The sequence below is a fragment of the Prinia subflava genome, chromosome 2, assembly GCF_021018805.1.
Source record: "Prinia subflava isolate CZ2003 ecotype Zambia chromosome 2, Cam_Psub_1.2, whole genome shotgun sequence".
NCBI lineage: Eukaryota > Metazoa > Chordata > Aves > Passeriformes > Cisticolidae > Prinia > Prinia subflava.
Window position 1 is genome coordinate 98,967,942 of NC_086248.1, and position 19,813 is coordinate 98,987,754.

Genomic DNA, 19,813 nt, shown 5'->3' on the forward strand with positions numbered 1-19,813 from the left:
GCGGGGGGAGGAGGGGGCGGCGGTGGTTTAAGAGCGCGCCCGGCGGGCCGGGGGAGGAGCCGCCGCTCCCCCCGCGCGTCCCAGGTGTAACCGGAGCCGGGAGGGCGCGGCGCAGCACCAGCACCTGCGGAACCTGTCGGGCGGCTCACAGCGCTCCGCCGCCGCTGCCGCGCACGCAGCGCTCCCTCTCTGCCCGCGTCCCCGAGGACTTCGCCGCGGCCTCTCCGCGCCCCGCCGCCCGCCCCAGCCATGAAGCCGCTCTGCGGGGCCGCGCTCCTGCTGCTGGTGCTCTGCGCTGCCGCCGCTGCCCAGAGCCGTAAGTGCCCGCGCCCCTCTCCTGACCGAGCTGCCCCGCCCCGGGACCCCCGCCCGTCCCGCTCTCCGCGGGGCCGCTCCGCTGGGCGCCCCGCGCCGCCAAATGGCGGCACCGTTCCCCGTCCCGTTCTCCGGGGGCGCGGAGGGGCAGGAGTGCCCGGCCCCACGAGCGCGCCTTTGTCCGCGCCTCCAGGGGAGACCCAGGGCTGCGCAGGGAGGGAGGGAAGGGAGGGAGGGCGGGTGCCCGGGGGGAAGCGGGGGGTGCCCGGGGGGAAGCGGGGGGTGCGGGCACGCCACGCCCGGCCGGTGAGGGGCGGCTTTGTCCGTCCTGTCCGGCGACGGAGCGCGGGTGGCGGTGCCCGGCTCCCTGCCCCGCGGTGCCCGGCTCACGGCCGCGCTTCTCTCGCAGCGTGTGTCTGCACGAAGAACAAGCGTGTCACCAACTGCAGGACCGTCAACGGGCAGTGCCGCTGCGAGGCCATCGGCTCCGGCATCACTGTGGACTGCGACACCCGTGAGTAAAAGGGCACGGCCGGGTGGGTGGCACGGAAGGGCGCCCGCAGAGCGCCGGGGAATACGTGAGAATCACCGATGAGTTCCCAGCAAACAATGGAGGCAAGGAAGGAGTTCTTCTTCCTGGTCTTCCAGGTCAACTGGTGTTGGAAGAGATAAGCGTTCAGGGTTTCTGTGCTTGTACTAATGTAGGCTCACGCCTCCTCCTCAATATTTATTCTCCAGCGGCAAGAACTTCTTGAAGATGAATGTTTAGCTTCCTTGCGAGCACATATCCTCGCTTTTCCTACAAATCTAGAGGGGAAAGAGCCTTGTGACAAGACCTCCCTCTGGGTTCAAGCTCAGCTAAGCTGTGAAGCAAGCCTCTAGCTGTGAGAAATGGGAGCTGGGAGTCCTAAGGCCAGACTTGTTAGGCCTTTGCCTTGAGAGGAGGCTGGCATAACCCAGCTCTATTGATTTTATGCACCACCAACACATTAGACATCTGCTCTTCCGTGTAATGCCTTTGAGGCTGGTTGCTGCTGATACAACCTTGTGTTTGTACGGACTCAGAGCTCTGTTTTGGACGTGCGTGGTCTGATGCTGTGTAACACGATTTTCTGGTCATTTTTAGTGACTTCAAAATGCCTCCTGATGAAAGCAGAAGCGACAGGCTCAAAATCGGGTCGTCGTGAGAAACCGAAAGATGCGTTTGAAGATACCGATGGCCTCTATGATCCTGAGTGTGAAAATAGTGGTGCTTTCAAGGCGAAGCAGTGCAATGGAACCACCTGTTGGTGTGTGAACACAGCTGGAGTTAGGAGAACTGACAAACACGATGCAGACTTGAAGTGCAATCAATTAGTCAGAACGATGTAAGTCTTTCAGCAGGGTGTGCTGTGACATGAAAACATTCCGGTATGAGGCTCTGCCTTGTGTGAATGATGCACTGGGGATGAATGAAGATGGAGCAATCAACACTTGGTTACTGCTGGGTTTTTTTTCTTCAGAAGCTAGGAGACATTGAATGGGGTTGGAAGAGTCTTTGCTTCCCTTGGTTTTGTCTCAGTGTCAGTGTTCTGTTGTTTTAGCCTGGGGTTAGATTTTTTTTTGGTATGTTTTATATGCATGTACTTCAAGAATATTCATTGTACTTCAGGTGGATCATTATTGAAATGAAACACGCTGAGACAAATGCTCCTCTGAACGCTGAATCTTTAAAGAAGTAAGTGATGATACTACTATGTCGTGGTAGTGTATGCATGTCCTACTAGATATTTAGTGTATTTCTAAACAGTTCCTAAAATCATTGTCAGACCTGTGAAGTCATTTGTAAGACATTTTAGAAGCAAGTTGCAGAATCTTCATAGAATTGCTTTAATTTGTATTGGAAACAAATTAACTGCTAAAGAGATTCCCTGCCATTTAAAATTGATAGCTAGTTTCCCTCCCCCACCCCCCCCATCAATATACTAAAAGAAATGGAAGGTAATGGATGAAACTGTTCAGGAAGTAAAACTGACAAAAATGCCAGAAGGACTACATAAAAGCAGCAGGAGGAAATTGAGATTATAGCTTGCTTGTTTGTTTGTTTGTTGTCAAAACCCTACTTGTAGCTATTAGATCACCTCCTTTCCAGAACAAAAGCTGCTGCCCTGTAGCTCTTCTGTCTCTCTCTTCAAACTTGGTAAAACGCTTGTCTAACACAGGTGTTTATTTTACAGTAAGTGCATCTTCACTGTTAGGAGTTAATGGAACTCTAGTATGAAGAGAGTGCACTGGATTTGGTTGAGGCAGAGTTAATTTTCTTGGTAGCTGTTGGTGTGGTGTTGCATTTTAGACCAGTGACCAAAATGATGTTGATTAATTCACCAGGGTTTTAGCTGCTGCTGAACAGCACTTACATAATGGCAAAGCCTTCTCAGACTCTCATTCTGCTGCCCCAGTGAGTAGGGTGGAGATGGGCAGGACGCTGGGAAGGGTACAGGGCTGCCATGAATTGACTCAACAGATAGCCAACAATAAATCTCGGGGAAAGTCTTTTCCCATGTAACCATTGCTCTGAGGTTGGCTGGACATTGATCTGTCAGTGATGACTGATTGCTTTTACATCACTTGAGGTTTTAGATTTCCCCCACTCAGTCCTTTCACTTACCAGACTGTCTTTGTTTTAACTGGTGAGGGTTGGTTGGGTTTTTTTTCCCCTTGCTTGTGCCCTTGTGATTCTTTTCTCACTCCTGCTGGGGGAAGTGAGTGAGAGACTAGGTGAGAATTTAGCTGCTAGCTGAGATTCACCCACCACAGAGACTGCAGAAGAAAACAATTACACTGGTCTTCTGTACTTCTCAAATTTTATGTGTGAAATAATACTGGTTTTAACAGCCGTGGCTTTCGTATCCTTACAGGTTTTTCACGGATACCATTACCAGTCGTTATCAGCTGGATGGCCGCTACATAGCCAGTGTTCTGGTAAGAGGCACATAATGTTTAGTAAAGTATCAGAACTTCATTTTGTTATAGCTTTAAAGACTCATATTTAACTAATGCAATACTGCATGAGTTTTAACAGAAGCTCTCAAAATAGTGGGTAGTTAGCAAATAGCTCTATCTGAACAGAAATGCTGAGAAACTACACTGCTCTCCTTAGTCTGTAGATAACTTCTTTGCCTCACTTAAGAAGTGGAATTTGAATCCTACTGGAAGCAGTTGGCTTTAGTTCAAAAACCATAAACTTGATCTAGGATACAAGTTCATAAACTGGGTCATAATGTTTCGGTGAATATTTGATTGCTGGATTTAAAGTACCTCCTTCTAAATACCATACAATATTTTTATTGCAGTATGAAAGCCCATACATTACTATTGATTTGAAGCAAAATTCCTCAGCCAAATCGATTGGAGATGTGGATATAGCTGATGTGGCCTACTACTTGGAAAAAGATGTAAGTGTGTCACGAGTGAAGTCTGCCAGAGGCTGGGTGTGTGTCTTGCACTGCACTTGGGAGTCTGGCTGTGTACTGGCTAAAACAAGAACTATTCCTGTGACGAGATAAATGCCTTACTACAATATGAACTAGCAAGTCTCTCTTTTCCTATCTGTTTTAGGTGAAAGGTCAATCCATCTTTCATAGTAGTGCCGGGTTAAATGTCAGCATTGACAATGAACCGGTGAAGTTTGAGAAGACAGTGGTCTACTATGTTGATGAAATAGCACCAGAGTTTTCCATGAAGTCCCTCACTCCTGGCCTTATTGCTGTCATTGTCGTGGTAGTAATAGCAGTAGTTGCTGCAATTGTTGTTCTGGTAAGTTCTAACAAAGCTGCCAAGCAGAACGGTACTGGTACAGTTTGGGAAGCAAGGGCATACTTGTTTGATGGAAAGTCTTCCTTTGTGAATTGGCTTGCTTCTTCAGACTTGGGTGGTGGGAAATTGGTGATGGGCACACTGTCACTGTTTCAGGTTACAGCTGAAGGGTGTCACCCGGAAAACAACTACTGGGAACAATTCACAGAGGTGAACAAAGTACCTCTTGGTTTAAAGTTCAGTGACAGGCAACCTCATTTGTACCTACCTCACTTCTGAAGGATGGGGAACAGACAGCTTCAAGTTTTGTTTTTAAAGTCAAAACCAGATGAAGTTATTTGTATATCAAGATTTAATATTGCATCCTTCTCTTACAGGTCCTCACGAGGAGGAGGAAAGGGAAGTACGTGAAAGCTGAGGTAATTAATTTCTGTTTGTGGTGCATGTGTGGGGAGGAGGTTGACCAGAATCCAGGAACTCCTAAGTTTGCTGTTGGTTAAAAACTCTTTGGGTGCTTCAGATGTGTTCAAGGAGACAAAGTATTCACATTCTGTAGCTAGTTTTCACCTCTGTTTAGTTCCGCACTAGTTTCAAAGGCAGCAGTTTATGTGCTGCTTTTCCCAGGGCTGAGGGGGTGGGGTTCCGTTTTACTGCAAGTCCTGTTTTACATATGTATAGCAAAGGGCTGTGCAATCCACAGGAAGTGCTGATAGTCTTGTTCTGTGACTAAGACCTTTACTGAGGTATTTGCAAGGATCTTGCAGTTTCCATTGAAGATCTGCTTTCCAATGGAATAGCAAATGGTGCTTCACGCCAAGTGTGGAGCCTTTTGTGAAGGAATCCAAACAATGTTGTAGTTGAATAGTATTTTCTGCTTCCTGCATGTACCCTAAGCAGTGCTGCTTTTTTTTTTTTATTTGGTGGGTTTGTCATGGTTGGTTCTGTTAGTGCTGCATCAAATCCATTTGCTAATGAAAATCTGAGCTTGAGTCTTGAAATGTAGAAGTAGCGCAGATGTTTATCTCTCTCTACCTCCTCCCCTCCAGGTGAAGGAAATGAACGAAATGCATAGAGGACTGAATGCTTAACTAAATCAACTGAAGACAAGCCAGATTCAAGCAAGAAAAACAACTAATACATCGGACACATGAATCTTAACTCTTAAAGGTTTCCTCCTGAAAGGGAAGCAATTGTGCTCACTTAATGATTGTCAAAACTCCTAACAACCAAGACCATTCAACTACTTTTACTATTTGTTGAGAGTTAAATGCCCTATCTTACTCAAGTAAAACTTAACTATTGCTCCCTGATTTTATTTTTTTTATGATGATGAAATGAGTTGTCAACTGCTGTTACTAGGGTTTTGGAGCATACATGCCTAAATGGTTATTTTACCCTTGTGGGAGTTTTACTGAAAGTAATGATTTTGTAGCCATGTTGTAAAGGAGACTTCTCCTGTATAACTGAACACAACGTTTTTATGGCAGTTTGTACATATTTGAAGTTGCTGTAACTTTTTTATGACTTGAATTAATAAAACTTTGAAACAGGCTTCTCATTCTTCTGTGATGGAATGATAATCTGATAAGTTATGCTTACAAATTTGTTGTTTGATTCCTTAAAGCAGGGAACCTCAGCATAGTTGAAAATATTCTAGAACTCCAATTAGCAGTTATGAGCCATCTAGTATCTCAAGGGCATGATAGTTTTTCTTAAAGCTGTGGAAAGTATGCAACAAGGGCGAAATGATAATATACAGGTTCCTGTATAAAAAATGAACAGGCCGAAAATGCAGTCATTTCAGGAATGCATGGGACTGATCTTTCCAATGCTATGTAAGTATTTAAAATAAGCCTCTAACCTAGGACATCCTCTGGTGCAGGGTTGGGGGTGGGCAGGCCTGGCATCTGATGATGGAGCTGGCAGAGATCAATTTACCCCATTACTGTGATTTTGTCTGTGGCAAAGCTGTTGCACAGCAAAGAGCTGTTTCTGCTGTTATTCCTGTTCTCTGCCATAGATGCTGACCAGACTTCCACAGGCTCTCAGCCTCCCAGAGCCTTCCCTGGACATGAGAGCTTGCTTTGGCTGTCAGTAACCTGTGCCATGGATGTTGGCTGGCAACCCCTCCAGCGTATCTGATTTATAAAGGAAATGCTGTAACTCCTGTTGCCAAAGAAATAATGAGATGCAAGATAAGGAACTGAATGACAAACCTTTTACTAATGTGGTGCATGTTTTGACCCAACCTGGCTAAAACAGGAAAAGTGGGATAAGCTACTGGGAGGATATTCTACGTATTGTTCATGAAATTAAATATGAAGTATGCCTGCTAGATATCACAGGGAAGTTGCTGAACTGTGGTGGTGTCACCTCCACTGTCAGAGCTCACCAGTATCCCTTCTGCCCTGCAACAGTGTGGCACCTCATGTGCACGCATAGCTGTGTTGGGTATTGCATAAAAATCCTGAAGTGGGGAATTTACTGGAATGTTTTGCAGCCCTTTCAGGCAGCTTTGTCAGTGATAACTTCTCCATGGCAGATTCTCCCTCTGCTGATCTGTGCCGTTCCCTTTCTCCCTAGGTATGCGGGCGATATGCTGAGGCGTGATGAATTTTGTACAGTTCTGTAAGCAGTTAACCAAATAAAGCCAAGGTGGTCTTGTGCTGAGTCATGTGTGTTACTGTCTTCCCCAGTGCTTCAGTCTCCATCTCCTCCACTTCCTTAAATATCTGCAATATGGTAATCCTTGCCATTTCTTTCTTCTCCCCAATATTCTAATGCCATTGTTTTCTCTCCTCCTGCTTCCCTCCCCCTTTCACACCATGTTTCTGGCCTGTGGGATGGAAAGAGGTGTTGTGTGCTGTGGCTGGGCTGGAGCTGCACTTGTGCAGGCTTGACTGGACAGGCTGGTACGTGGCTGCTGTGTGGCCTGGACCTTGTCCCAATCGGTTTGTTTGAATATCATCTCCCTGCTTTTCCCACACTACAGGGAGGAATTCAGACACTTTACCATTTTTTTTACTTAGTGGAGCTTTTTGTGTCCGATTTGAAGCTTAGTGCTGTACTATGGTCTTTTTGCCTGTCAAATTTGCCTGAAACTAGCCAAGGTATTAGAAAACCAGAAAGCTTACAGAAAGTCTTTAAACAAACCAGAGTTTAACTAAATCAACAACTGAAGGGAATGTGCTGTTTATAAATTCAGTTACTGGTGCTGCTCAGCTCTCAAAATGGTGATCAGTAATAGTTTTTTCATTCGTTTCTTGTTCTAAATAGTTTTATTGACATACTAGCCTTTATGTTGTTCTATTTACTAAACACTGCACTTGTCCAGCTGCATAGAAGTGTGTATTTATAGGGAAATGGAAAAGCATGAGGGGGGAAATACCTGAGAAATTAGTGTATTGGTATCCTGCAGCTTACTGTGTTTTATAGATTTTTATACTGAGAGGAGACGAATGTAATGAAATTTAAAGAAAAAAAAGCTATTATCAGATTGTGTCAACTCTCCACATAAGCATGTGATAGTTCTCATATAGAGCAGTATGGCAAAAAAGGATTGCTACTGAAAAAATACTGTATTAAATAGCAAAATATTAAGTGGTTCCTATTTTGATACTTGGATACTACTTTTAATATTATTGGAAAACATTCAGCAAAGTTAAAAGGAGAATTTTCTGTGAAAGAAGACTAGTAGTCTCTGCATCAATTTTTAACTAGGTAAATATTTTGATACTTCCATTTGCCTTATTCATTAACTTCCTTATGTGAAGGGGCATATTTTTAAAGTTCTACACAAAGCTGAGATACCATGTTTCCTCTCTTTTCATATAATGTCAATTTTGAGAAAGCATATGAAGGGCAGATTGAAAATGTATTAAGACTGGATAAATGAGATTTTTGTGTTACAGAGGGATAGACACAAACTGCAAGAAACTCCAGTAATAATACATATCTTAGTGCCTATGTACAGCATGGGAAAAGAGTGTGTGTATAGCCAAGTGCAAATCTATTACTTCCTTATGAATTATTACACTGGCAAATATGTATCATTATTACTGCAGAGTAAAATTAAATATATGTTTATGTAAAGGCTTGACAGATTTTTTAGAAGAGGGTATGCTAATAATCTGAGAAAGCATGACCAATAAAGTCTATGCAACTTTCTTCTAAGACCTGACTAATGCTAAAGCACGGTTTCCACAACTAGAAAATGAAAGGTCAGTGTTGCATCTGTGGGGTCTGTTGACAGTACTGTACCCATTACCCTCCTGAACAGTCAGAGTAGTTTGGTAAGAGAAAAAATACTGTTTGTGAACCATGTTTATTTATATCCTCACCTGCTGGACTTTGATCACCAGAGTACAGTGACTTTGGATGACATGAAATTGCCAGAAAAATATTCTGGAAATGCTAGCAGCTCTGCTGCTCCAACTTTACAAGTGCTATTAGGGAATTCTAGCAGCTCCCAGGAGAGGCTACAGTCTGGTAAAGGTCCATCCCAGGGCATGCAGGCAGTCAGCCACATTGCAGCCAATTGCAGAAGTGCCTTGTATGTTTGGAATAGTTGATCCCAAACCCAGAGAGTTTTATGAACTTTGTTAAAATCCTTGTCTTAGCAGGGACATGCAAGGGCAGATGCACAAAAAGGAGGTGGCGTGTGATGGTAGAGGAAACACTGACCAGTTTATAGTGTGTGAAAACCTCACACATATAAGAAATTATTTTTTTCTCTACTGTCCTCTAAATGCACTGCAGAATTCTTACACTTGCCTTCCAAGTAGAGCATGGCTGTGCCAAAACTGAGTGAAAAAAGTAAACAAAAGAAAGTTAAAAGGTTCTCTACAGGGCAACAGCCATATTTTATGTTTTCAAACTTGTGTTATCTAAATATTCTTATCTGTTAATGTTAAGCCTCTGCTGCACGACGTGTGCGCACACACAGATATACATCAATCTGATACCAGATTTTCTGGTGCCATCCCCACCAGCTTGGAAGCTTTAGTGCTGCCACTGATCACGGCAGGATACTAATTAACCACTGATGAAAGAGAATTTATTTTTTCTCTTATTTCCCCCCTGTAAAGTGATTAAAGGACATCCATTTTCCTAACTAAAAGCTCATTGTAACTTTTCTCTATACACTACTACACTACTCGCCCGCTCGGGCATCAGCGGCCGCCTGGGGCGGAGGCTCGCTGCGAACGGGGCCTGCGGAGCTGCCCGGAGCAGAGTGCCGGAGGAGGAGGTGCAACCAGCCCGGGGCACGGAGAGGGAAACGCTGAAACACGCAGCAATTACAGCCTAGCAGACGTTATTTTGCCGCTTTTGAAGATGACGATGAGGTCCCTGGAGTCCAGGCTGTCTCCAGATGTTTGTATGGGACACTCCTTTTCTCCCTGTTCTGTCTCCTGCCTTATCTGTAACCATCAGTGTACAAAGACAAGCTGTCCCAGCTATTCAAAATGTGTATTTTCGGTTGACCTGGTATTATCGATGCCTGGCAAGGTTGCCTGACACTCTGAGTGCATTCCCAAGGTAACGTACTTGCTAAATGACAGTTGTTCAGGCTGAATTTACTATGTGAGTATTCCTGCAAGCAAACACTTTTAGTGGAGGAATTATCAGACTTAGTTTAGCTGCTTCCAGAAAGTTAGGAAAAGTACTTTTATTCATGCTGAAAATAAATACATTTGGCTTGCCAGAGAAGTATCATTTTTACAATTTTTTATGGAGACAAGAGGAAGATTTTGGGATACCACAAAGCTGTCAAAGCTCTAGAAGACCTGCCTGCTTTGCTCCTTCCCTCCTATGTCAAATGAAGGCAGATTGGACTTCCTCTTCACCACAAGAACCACCTGTGACCCTTCAGCAAATACATTTACAGAAGGGGTTTGAAGGCCTTTACTGGAAAAGCTGTGTTACCTCAGGGGTACAGCACAAGGGTGTGGGAGGGGAAGGCTGAAGTGTGGATGGGATGACAAGAGTGACACTGGGCAGGAGTGGGGCAGAGGTGCGGACACCAAAGCGTTCCCTGGGGTGGCACGGGCAGCACATGGCACCACTTGCAGACCAGGGTGGCCAGTAAAAAGTTAGTTTAGTGTGAAAATCTGAAGTAGTTCTTAAGTGGGCATCTGAGGGCCCTTTGGAGAAGCACCTATTGACACCAAGAAATACTCAAGATGAGCACACTGATTCACCAGTTGGAAAGAAGAGAGAAGCCAGGTGAGAAAATCTAGAAACAGAGGTCTCAAAAGCATTTCTTAGCTGGAAACAGATGGGAGGGAGGAAGAAAGGAAGAATGGGAGATGAGTTTTGAGAAACTAACTAATATAGGGAAGAAATGAAAGAGAAAGTAATGGTGGGCAAACAAGGGGATGTTCTGTACAAGGTACACAAGCCAGAACATAACATTTATTCGAGAAATACTGAGGCATGTAAAATAGATGTGTTTTTGTCTATAGGTGATAGTGGGCAGGCAGCTGGATTGGAATACAAGAATTTGGGAATTGGGATATAGTGGTTTCTGATTGGAAAGATGAAAAGCAGTGCAAGATAAGAGAAGTTTCCAAGAAGACTTGACTTAGCTGATGAAACATGGCATTTCTCGTTATTCATAGACAATAGTCACCAAAAGAAAGATTGTCACCTATACTGTTTCTATTCCTTTGTGCCTTTACAGTACAAGATAAAAACAGGCAAACAAAACAAAACAAAAAACAAAACAAAACAACAAAAAAACCCCAAAAAACCCCCCAAAACCCCCCCCAAAAAAACAAAGAAAAATGCTTAGGACAGTGCAAGGAAAAAAGCATGAAAAATCAAAAACCCTAAATCATTCTGGGCATGAGGACCGCCTGGTAGCCAGGGCTCAGCATACCTCTGAGTGCTGCAGGCCAGTCTCTGCCCTTTCTGTCCCTGGGCTGGGTAATCCATGAGTGTAAATGGGGGTCAAGCCTTGGATTTTTTTGCCATTTGCCTTGTGCCGCCTGAGAGGAGCTGCCGTGCCTGGAGGGAGGGCAAGAGCTGCTCCCTTTGCTGGAGTGAGCACATGGGACACCATTCCTTTGGACATATCTTTGGGCACCATTGCTGCAGTGAGCAGAGGAGGGGCTGTCACCCACAGCCCCCGGCAGTGTGGCTGACCCGGTGACAGCCCTGCTCTCGGGCTGTGCTCAGCACTCGCCTTCTGGCAGCCCGTACAGGACACTTCTCCTGGAGTAAAGGCAGTGACCACCTCGGCGCGATGGCACCGCGGGGCACGCTGGTTATCCAGCATTAGCTTGGGCATTTGGAGGAATTCTGCCCAGGGAGGGGGTGCGGTCACAGACCCTGGCCGCGATCTGGTCGACACGGTGGTGTGCGGTCGCAGGTTGGTCTCGATGATCTCGGAGGTGTTTTCCAACCCAAGGGATTCCGTAGTTCCGAGATGGAGACAGCACGGAGCCCGGCCGCGCGGCACCGGCGTTGCCATGGCGGCGGCGGCGCGCGCCGGGCGGGCCGGGCCTGCGCGCTCCCGCAGCGCGGGCGGCTCAGGGGCGGGGCGGGCGTGACGGGCGGCGCGGGCTTCGCAGCGATTGGGCGGGGCGGGCGTGACGCGAGGCGCGGACCGCGCGGCGATTGGGCGTCGCTGCAGGCGCGCTGGGGAGCGCGTGGCGTGCTTGGCGAGAGGCGGCGGCCGCAGCGGCAGCACAAGATGGCGGTGGAGCCGCCGCGGGAGGCCGTGTGGCCCGAGGGCGCGGGGGCCGAGGCGGGCTTCGTGCGCGCCGTGCGCTCGCTGCCCGAGAAGCCCGACACCACCGTGCGCTTCTTCGAGCGCGGCGACTACTACACGGTGCACGGCGCGGACGCGCGGCTGGCCGCCCGCGAGCTGTTCCGCACCCGCGCCGTCATCCGGCAGCTGGCGGGGGCCCCGGGTGCGTGGGGGCGTGCGCGGGGTCCCGGAGCGGGCGCTGAGGGGCGGCGGCGGGCGGGGGGGACCGCCTGCCCCAGGCCCGGCTGCGGCGGGCCGCGGGGGGAGCGGAGGAGGGAGGTGGCGGTGGTGGCACCTGCCCCGGGATGCCCCAGGTCGCCCCTGGCAGCCCCCGGGAGGCCCTGGCAGGCGGTGCCCCGTGGCCGAGGCCTGCGGGTGTCACAGGGTCGGCCTCAGAGTGGCATTTCGGGGGTGGCTGCGGCCTAGGCTGGGGCCGGCCAGGGCGGGGGGTGCTGCGGGCCCTTCCCGCCGCTCCCGGGGCGCATGGATGCGGGAAGGGAGATGCGGAGAGGTGACCGTGTCCCAGTGTTCGCTCTGGTTCCTTGAGGCTGGGAATCACTGAGTGAGGTTCTTTACTTTGAAATGTTTCTGTATGTTTCCTAGGGTTTTCTTTTCCATCCACCTCGTGCTGCTTTTCGTTTATCACTTAGTCTAAGGCAGTGGAGCTTGCAGATGTCGGGTGTAAGAACATCAAGATGAATTATCATGTCAGCATACAAACCTAGTATTAGCCTTAATCTCTAGGAACACAACGTTGCTGAGTTACTGGCTCAGATTTTGTAAAATAAATGTATTTTAATGAATCAAGTTTTTGTGTGTGTGAGCAACAGCATTAAAAAGAGCATGACATTCTCATATGCTTTTTGCTTTCTATTGTGAGTGATGAGCTCATATGTTTAAAAAAATCTAAAAACCCTTGCTCTCCCCAAAGCTTGATGTGTCTTCCAGACTAGAACCATGTATCCCTGTTATTGTATTCAATTTAGAGGTTATTTTGCAGGTGTAATCACGTGACTACCAGCTCCAGTTTTAAACCCTTTAAAGCCTTATCCACCATATCCAACTAAAAGCACAAAACTGCACTTGTTGGTTTCAGGATGATTTCAAAGTACACATGAACTTCAGCTGCTCCCCACCCCCTGCAATTGTATTAAGTTCTCTCAACTGAAAGAATAAGAAAAATTGTATTTGGCCAGTTCTGCCCTGGGGAACAGAACATAATTAGGTAGAATTAGATTTTTTTACCTGTTTCAAAATATCCTATTTAAAGTAAACCCATAAGTTCCTACGAGTGTGGAAGTTTGCTGTTACACATCTTTCCTGTAGAAGGAGGGAAGAGCCTCAAATGTGATTAAGGCATGCTGCTAAAAGAGGGATGTGATAGTCCCTGTTGCTTGGGGTGTCATCTAACTCCAGTGTGTCTGACACCAGTCTGAGTTAGTTCCACTTCCCAGCCTGGCAGGAAGCTCAGTGTACTCGCCTGGAATCCCAGTTTGCTCAGTAGTTGAATTACCTTGTTCTGTGAGTAGGCTGCTGCTGGAGATGGGGAGGTAGAAGTGGGTTCCTCCCCTGGGCAGCTACATGGAATTAAATTTGTTCAGCTGCATCTTCTGCTTGCACAGATGCAGGAGCAGAAGCAAGAAATTTGTCAATTAGGTACTTTCTAAGTTAAGTTTTAATGTAAACTGTTAACTTTTTTTGGATGATCTGTTGTTTTTACTGGATAAATTACAATAAAAGGGAAATGTCTTGGCACACGTGTTGCATGAGTGTGAATAGAGTGAGACTCTTTCCTGTCAACAGAAGCTGCTTATCCAGGGAAGAAAATATGTTGTCCAGAAAGAGGACATGCAGCAGACTTCTAACGCTCATTAGATCAAAATGTGTGAAATATTAATTAGTAAACCACGTCAAAACTATTGTGTGAGGGGAAGGGTGAGAGGAACATATCCCTTTGTATATACTAACTGATAAAGTGAATGATACTGATAAAGTGAAATTAGGAATTGAATATTGGTTTTATTTGGAGAGAGAGTATGCTTTCTTTATTAGTATTAACCAGTTGAATGTTGTGGGTCTGTGTTGTTTCGTGGATTCTATGTTTGTTTCTTTGATACTAAGACAGTGTCTTCTGAAGGCTGTTCTTGGGGATTTCAGTTACAGAAAATAAGAAAATAAGTTTTATGAACAAATTCAAGTATCTCATAATTTTTTTTTTAGGAACTCAGAAGCTTGAGAGTGTTGTGCTTAGTAAAATGAACTTTGAATCTTTTGTGAGGGACCTGCTTCTGGTTCGTCATTACAGAGTTGAAGTTTACAAGAACAAAGCAGGGAGCAAATCTGTCAAAGAAAATGACTGGTATTTAGCTTACAAGGTACAATTTTCAACCTTTCTTTATAATTGTGAGATGAAAGAAAAAAGAAACCACATAGCTTTTTCCTGCTTGGAGTTTTGGGATTTTACGGGACTGATGATGAAAATCACACCTGATTGTTATATATTGGTTATACAGCTGTTATACATATCATTGTATTTTCTAGTGCTCTAAGGCTGAAAGAGCTTCCTCTGTGTCTTTGCCATAGGTTGGGAAATAAAGGAAACCTGAAGTACTTTCCTCTGTGTAGGTGATATGTAAAATTCAAATGGTTAAAAAAATAGAATAGCTGTGTGTTTTATATGAATGGGCTGTTCAGTACCTAGTTTTATCAGTTGTTATTTTGAAAGAAAGAAAGTATGTGTGTACACTCCTTCTAAAAAGTGTTTTTCTTTTTTGTTCATAGGGTTCTCCAGGAAATCTGGCCCAGTTTGAGGAAGTTCTCTTTGCCAACAATGATATGTCCACAGCCATCGGGGTTGTGGGGGTTAAGCTGTCTGCTGCTGATGGACAGAGAGTAGTAGGAGTGGGCTGTGTCGACACTACACTGAGAAAATTGAGTGTTTGTGAGTTCCCAGATAATGATCAGTTCTCAAACCTTGAAGCTCTACTGGTTCAACTGGGCCCAAAGGAGTGTGTGCTGCCAGGAGGAGATACTGCGGGAGAAATGGGAAAACTGAGACAAGTAAGGGAACCACTGTGGCTTACAGACAAAACCTCTAAAAAGCTCAGTTCTGTTTTTTTAGCCAGGCTCTAAAAAACGAAGGACTAGTATCTTAATTCAAAGGAGTTTTGATTTATGTGTACAAAATGTATTGATTGTTGATTTATTTGCCCTTTAATCAACAAAAGTTCTAAAATCTTGTCTGTCATTCCTCTCCCTGCAGCCTGCAGTAAATTAATATCACTTCAGGATTTCCTTCTGTGTAGTCAACATCTGTCCCTTAAATATTGAAATTAATTGATAACTGCGTGTGTTTGTGAGCAACAGGTCATTCAGAGGGGAGGAATCCTGATTACAGACAGGAAGAAGGCAGATTTCACAACGAAAGATATTGTGCAGGATCTCAATCGCTTATTGAAATCGAAGAAAGAGGAGCAGCTGAATAGTGCGGCACTGCCAGAGATGGAAAAGCAGGTGAGCAGTGTTCAAAGTGCCTCTCTTTCTAAAAAGTGGAGTGGTGTGTGCACCTGATGTGAGCTGATCTCCTCTAGTGTTCAGCAGTTCTGCTCAGCTTGGGTCAGAGCTGGATACCAGCGGTCCTGGGAGAAATGGAGAGAACCATTCACTTACCTCTTTAAAGCAGAAGCTCTGGTAAACAAGCAGACTGCAGAAGAGTTACCTTCTGTTCATAATCTATCTAGCCTAAGGACTGAAATACAATACTCTAGTTATTTTGCATGACAGGAAAATTGGTATTTGAAAACAGAGTAATGTTTATGATAATATTTTTGTGTTGTCTTCTGGCTTAAGTATATGATTTAGTGCCTGCATGCTTGTTCTTAGCTGCAAACGAGAGGCAATTTGTTGAGGTAAACAAGTTTTAAAATGCCCTTCACAGCTGATGCTCACTGCAGGTGTAAGGTTCAGAATTATCCTCCCTTAATGTGTAATTTCATAACAGATTAGAGTTGTTTGAAGTGTGTTGCAGCTGAACAAGTCAGTCATGCTGCTGCCTCTCTTTTGTGCTGGCACTCAGCAATGCTGTGCAGTGAGTCAGATCAGATGCTTGTTCTGGCTGAAAACTAACCCTGAAACCATGTCCTGAGATGATCCAGCATATCTCGTTTATCTGCAGTATAACTTGTTTGCGTTCCTGAGCTGGAAACCTCCTGATAACAGCTTTGGAAAGCTGGCAAGGTGTGCAGCTTCACATTTTGTTTATCAGATTATGCAGATGTCTCGTGTGTTGTTCTTGCACCTGCCTAGAAAGATACTGCAGTGCCATAGAACGTCCCTATGGAAATGAAGTCTTGTCAAACAGGATGAGTCTCTCATAGCCCTGCCAGAATTGACATGGCTCAAAGTCTTCCCCAGCTGTGATTTTCTAGCAGCACTTATCAAATCCTCTTAGATTCAGGAGTGTTTCTAACTAGAATGTGGTGTGCTTTTTTTTAAAAAAAACCCTTCAGGTTGCTGTTTCATCTTTGTCGGCTGTTATCAAGTTTTTGGAGTTGCTGTCAGACGAGTCTAATTTTGGACAATTTGAACTGACTACTTTTGATCTTAGTCAATATATGGTTCTAGACAATGCAGCTGTTCAAGCCCTCAACCTTTTTCAGGTAAGAAATAAATACTTGAGTTAGTAACCTCTTTACAATGTACTTAATTACTTAGCTCCTTGATAATGAGCCTGACTGCCCAATTGCAATTCCCCAGATCCTGATCCTGATTAATGGCAACTTCTACATTTTAGCTTTATTTTCATCTACTCCCCTGCAATGTGTGTTTTAAACATTTAGATACTCTTAACACATTTTAATTTTAGTTTCTTTTTAGTTTATTTTAAATGTAGAAGGGGAGAGAAGATTTTCAAAGAGGTAGGAAGTGGCCACAGTAGTGCTGTTCTTGGTAAAGAATACAAACCTGAGTGAGATGGTGTTAGTGGAACACGCAACACATGGCAGGAGCAATACCAGTGGTGTCGGGAAGGGAGGGCTGGCAGTGAACAGTACTTGAGAACATTCTGAAAGCACCATGTCATGCTAACTGTCGTGTTTTGATGTCGTCAGTTGTACCTTTTTTACACACATTTTTTACAAATCCAGACAGGTTGACAGACTCCTTCATACCTCTTGCCAAGTCTGTTTTTCTGCTTTGCCGATTTCTATCATTGTAGGAAAACATGGACTCAAAGTGGTGTGTTGTATCTGCTTTTCTCCTCTAATTCCACATTAGTAAGCCTTGCTTTACGATCTTTGCTTGGACCTAATCTGCTTACATTTCAGATTTATAGGAAGAAATCACAGATTATGGCTCCTGTTTACTTTGGAGGAATTTCTGCAGAGCATATATTCAGTGTCTGAGCTGGTTAACCCTGAAGAGAGATTTTAATTTTTTTTTAATTTTTTGCTGCTGGACGCCTCTCTAGGGAATGAAGCAAAAATTACATTTCTTCTCAAGCTTTATGGAGGGTGTTGTAGGAAGTTCTGTTTTAGCTGCATTCCTTTACAAGTCCTTGCAGGTGTTCAGTGTTTTGTAATAGGAAGTACACTGCTGTGTCTGTCTTCAGCGGCTGATGTGAGCCTTGGAACAAAGGTTTTACCAAGCAGTAGGAAGCTGCCTGCATGGTAGGATATGTACGTGGAGGTTTTTGGACAGCAGTAAAGCAAAGTCAGACTATTTTGTAATTTGAGTTGCTCTGTGAGGTGTGCAGGTAAAGTTCTTTCAGTGCAGCAGATGCAGCTGGTTATGTGGAATGTACTGTACCTTAAATATTGGATGTGCTGAAGTAGGTATTTTGTGTTTAATATATGTATGTATTCTCTGACACTCTCTTACATTCAGAAGATTTTAGTATGTAGTACTGTCCAGAACACTGAAAATAGGCCCATACAGTTTTGATACTAGATATTCTAGGGGCTGAATGTGTCAGTGTTCCTTCTTACAGCATTCATTTCCTGTTGTGATTCTAGTTCTACATACAGGAACATCCAGACCTGCTCCTGGTTGAGTGCTTGCCTGCTCTTTTAATTGCAGCTTTTCTTGTGTAGAGAGGGTTGAGATTTTAATTTCAAAGTCAAGAGTTGAAATAAGCTTGTTTGTTCAATATTAACGAAAATTTTTGCTTTGTAGCTGTGTGAAAACCAAACCAAACTGCAATGAAAATGCCCAAAAGGCTGTCTGGAGTCCAGCTAATATTAAACCTGAATTATAAGTCATGAACTATAATTTGAACAGAGCAAAGTTTAGAGATATTTATAGCACTGCAGAGATGATCTGGGGAAGCTTGAGAGAATTCAAGTAACTGTTCTACCCCATTCTGTTGTGTCATTCCAACCCGCCCCGCCCCCAAGCAATCCCCAAAGTTCTCAAACTAAACCCCTTGAACTCAGGTCCTGTTTCTTGCTGCTTTTTTGTGATGGAGAGAACCCCTATTTTTTGACCTTAAGAAGAGCAAACTAGCAAATATGTAGATGTATTTTCACTTTTGCTAGTCAGAGTGCAAACTGCTCCATGACTAGGGACACTTACAACTTTGCTGTTCAGTCAGGATTGGTTCCAAAACAGACAAACCTATTCCTTGCTTGCCATGTTCCAGGGACCAGAGTGTAAGTACTTTAATGCTGCACTATTTCATTTACCATTCTTGGTGGGTGACAAGTTTAATGGAAAAAAAACTTATGTGTCATTCAATAGATGCCTGTAAACTTCATTAACTAATTTTTTTTCTCTTTTTTTTATCTATTTTTTTTGTTCTTTCCAGAGTTCTGTGGAAAATGCAAATACTCCACAGTCTCTAGCTGGTTTACTGAATAAATGCAGAACCCCTCAAGGACAAAGACTAGTTAATCAATGGATCAAACAACCACTTATGGACAAGACCAGAATTGAAGAAAGGTAACAATATTATGTGTTTAATGGACTTAAACACGTTAGTAACTATTTTATATAAGGCTCTTTCTTTTTAAGCACAGAATCCTACAACTGAGAAATAGTAGTGGTTGGAATCTTTTGTGTGCTACCCTGTAATGCACTGCAGTTAGAGCAGAATATATTTTCCCTTGAGATGCAAATTAACAGGTTACTGTTAAATTAAATGCTTTCTACAATTACACATTTTAAAGAGGAGGTACAATATGTTAAGAAGATCTGAATGATGCTATGCTACGGGCTAAGGCTGTACAGCAGCCACTTACTGGCTGTTGTTCATATACAAATGCTCAGTCTGTATAATAATACTTTGATGTCACTTCAAGTTTACCAGTTTAAAAGAAAAAATCAAGAGAACACCCAAACAATTAGGCAGTTGTGATGTCTTTCTGTTCCCAGAAGAAAACTACTTTATGTTGCAGTAGGTCACTCTAATCATGCCTAGATAATGTGGGGGCTTTTTCTTTCTTGCCCTTTGATCCTGCCCTCTGTCACTGTGTGGCTGCCCTGCCAGTAGATAACAGTATCAGTTGATAAGAAGCCTTAGAGAATCTGGTAAATCCCTACTGAGAATGTACAGATAATTCTCAATCTTTCAGAAAGGAAAACTGCAAAGGCTGTGTTCCTATGGTTTTTTTTGTGTTGAGTATGTTCACCATGCAAATACAAGTTACACGCTTTTTAAACCACTCCTAAATATAGCTGTATTCTTACAATCTAAACCAAAATTCCATGCAAGTCTAGTAATCAGCAGGTTAATGCATTACAAAATGTGTATTAAAGTGTATCTTGACAAAGCAGAAGAGGCTGAAAAATTGAATTTAACTTCAATAAATTCTCTAAGGCTCCTATTTCAGATAAGGCATTGGAGATATGTCTGTATATGTTGTTGGGGACAGATCCCTATTACCAAAAAAAGAAATCTTGGCTTGGGCATGCTGATATTTAAATAAGTTATGCAGAGTAGTTGTTGTGGTTTAA

General features: G+C 44.3%; 2 protein-coding genes across 2 annotated transcripts in view; both read left to right on the forward strand.

Annotated features, from left to right (window-relative positions):
* The first annotated feature begins 102 nt into the window (after positions 1-102).
* On the forward strand, positions 103-5,661 carry EPCAM (epithelial cell adhesion molecule). The gene is made up of 9 exons (XM_063391188.1): positions 103-316; positions 725-829; positions 1,442-1,682; positions 1,967-2,032; positions 3,213-3,276; positions 3,648-3,749; positions 3,913-4,110; positions 4,488-4,529; positions 5,157-5,661. Exons 1-9 carry the CDS (start codon positions 250-252, stop codon positions 5,196-5,198), a joined length of 927 nt encoding a protein of 308 aa, XP_063247258.1. The 5' UTR covers positions 103-249; the 3' UTR covers positions 5,199-5,661.
* A 6,082-nt stretch (positions 5,662-11,743) lies between these two features.
* Positions 11,744-19,813, forward strand: part of MSH2 (mutS homolog 2) — a 46,015-nt gene continuing 37,945 nt past the window's right edge. The window contains exons 1-6 of the mRNA XM_063391191.1: positions 11,744-12,026; positions 14,084-14,238; positions 14,645-14,923; positions 15,230-15,376; positions 16,372-16,521; positions 18,666-18,799. Of these exons, the coding sequence (XP_063247261.1) occupies positions 11,807-12,026; positions 14,084-14,238; positions 14,645-14,923; positions 15,230-15,376; positions 16,372-16,521; positions 18,666-18,799 (1,085 nt within the window). The 5' untranslated portion in view covers positions 11,744-11,806. The remainder of the gene's footprint in view (positions 12,027-14,083; positions 14,239-14,644; positions 14,924-15,229; positions 15,377-16,371; positions 16,522-18,665; positions 18,800-19,813) is intronic.

Excerpts from the sequence above, each read along its gene's own strand:
- EPCAM (XM_063391188.1), top strand. The coding sequence starts at position 250 with ATGAAGCCGCTCTGCGGGGCCGCGCTCCTGCTGCTGGTGCTCTGCGCT. Across the intron at positions 3,750-3,912 it reads CCTACTACTTGGAAAAAGAT|GTGAAAGGTCAATCCATCTT; the intron begins GTAAGTGTGTCA and ends TATCTGTTTTAG. Across the intron at positions 4,111-4,487 it reads TTGCTGCAATTGTTGTTCTG|GTCCTCACGAGGAGGAGGAA; the intron begins GTAAGTTCTAAC and ends CTTCTCTTACAG.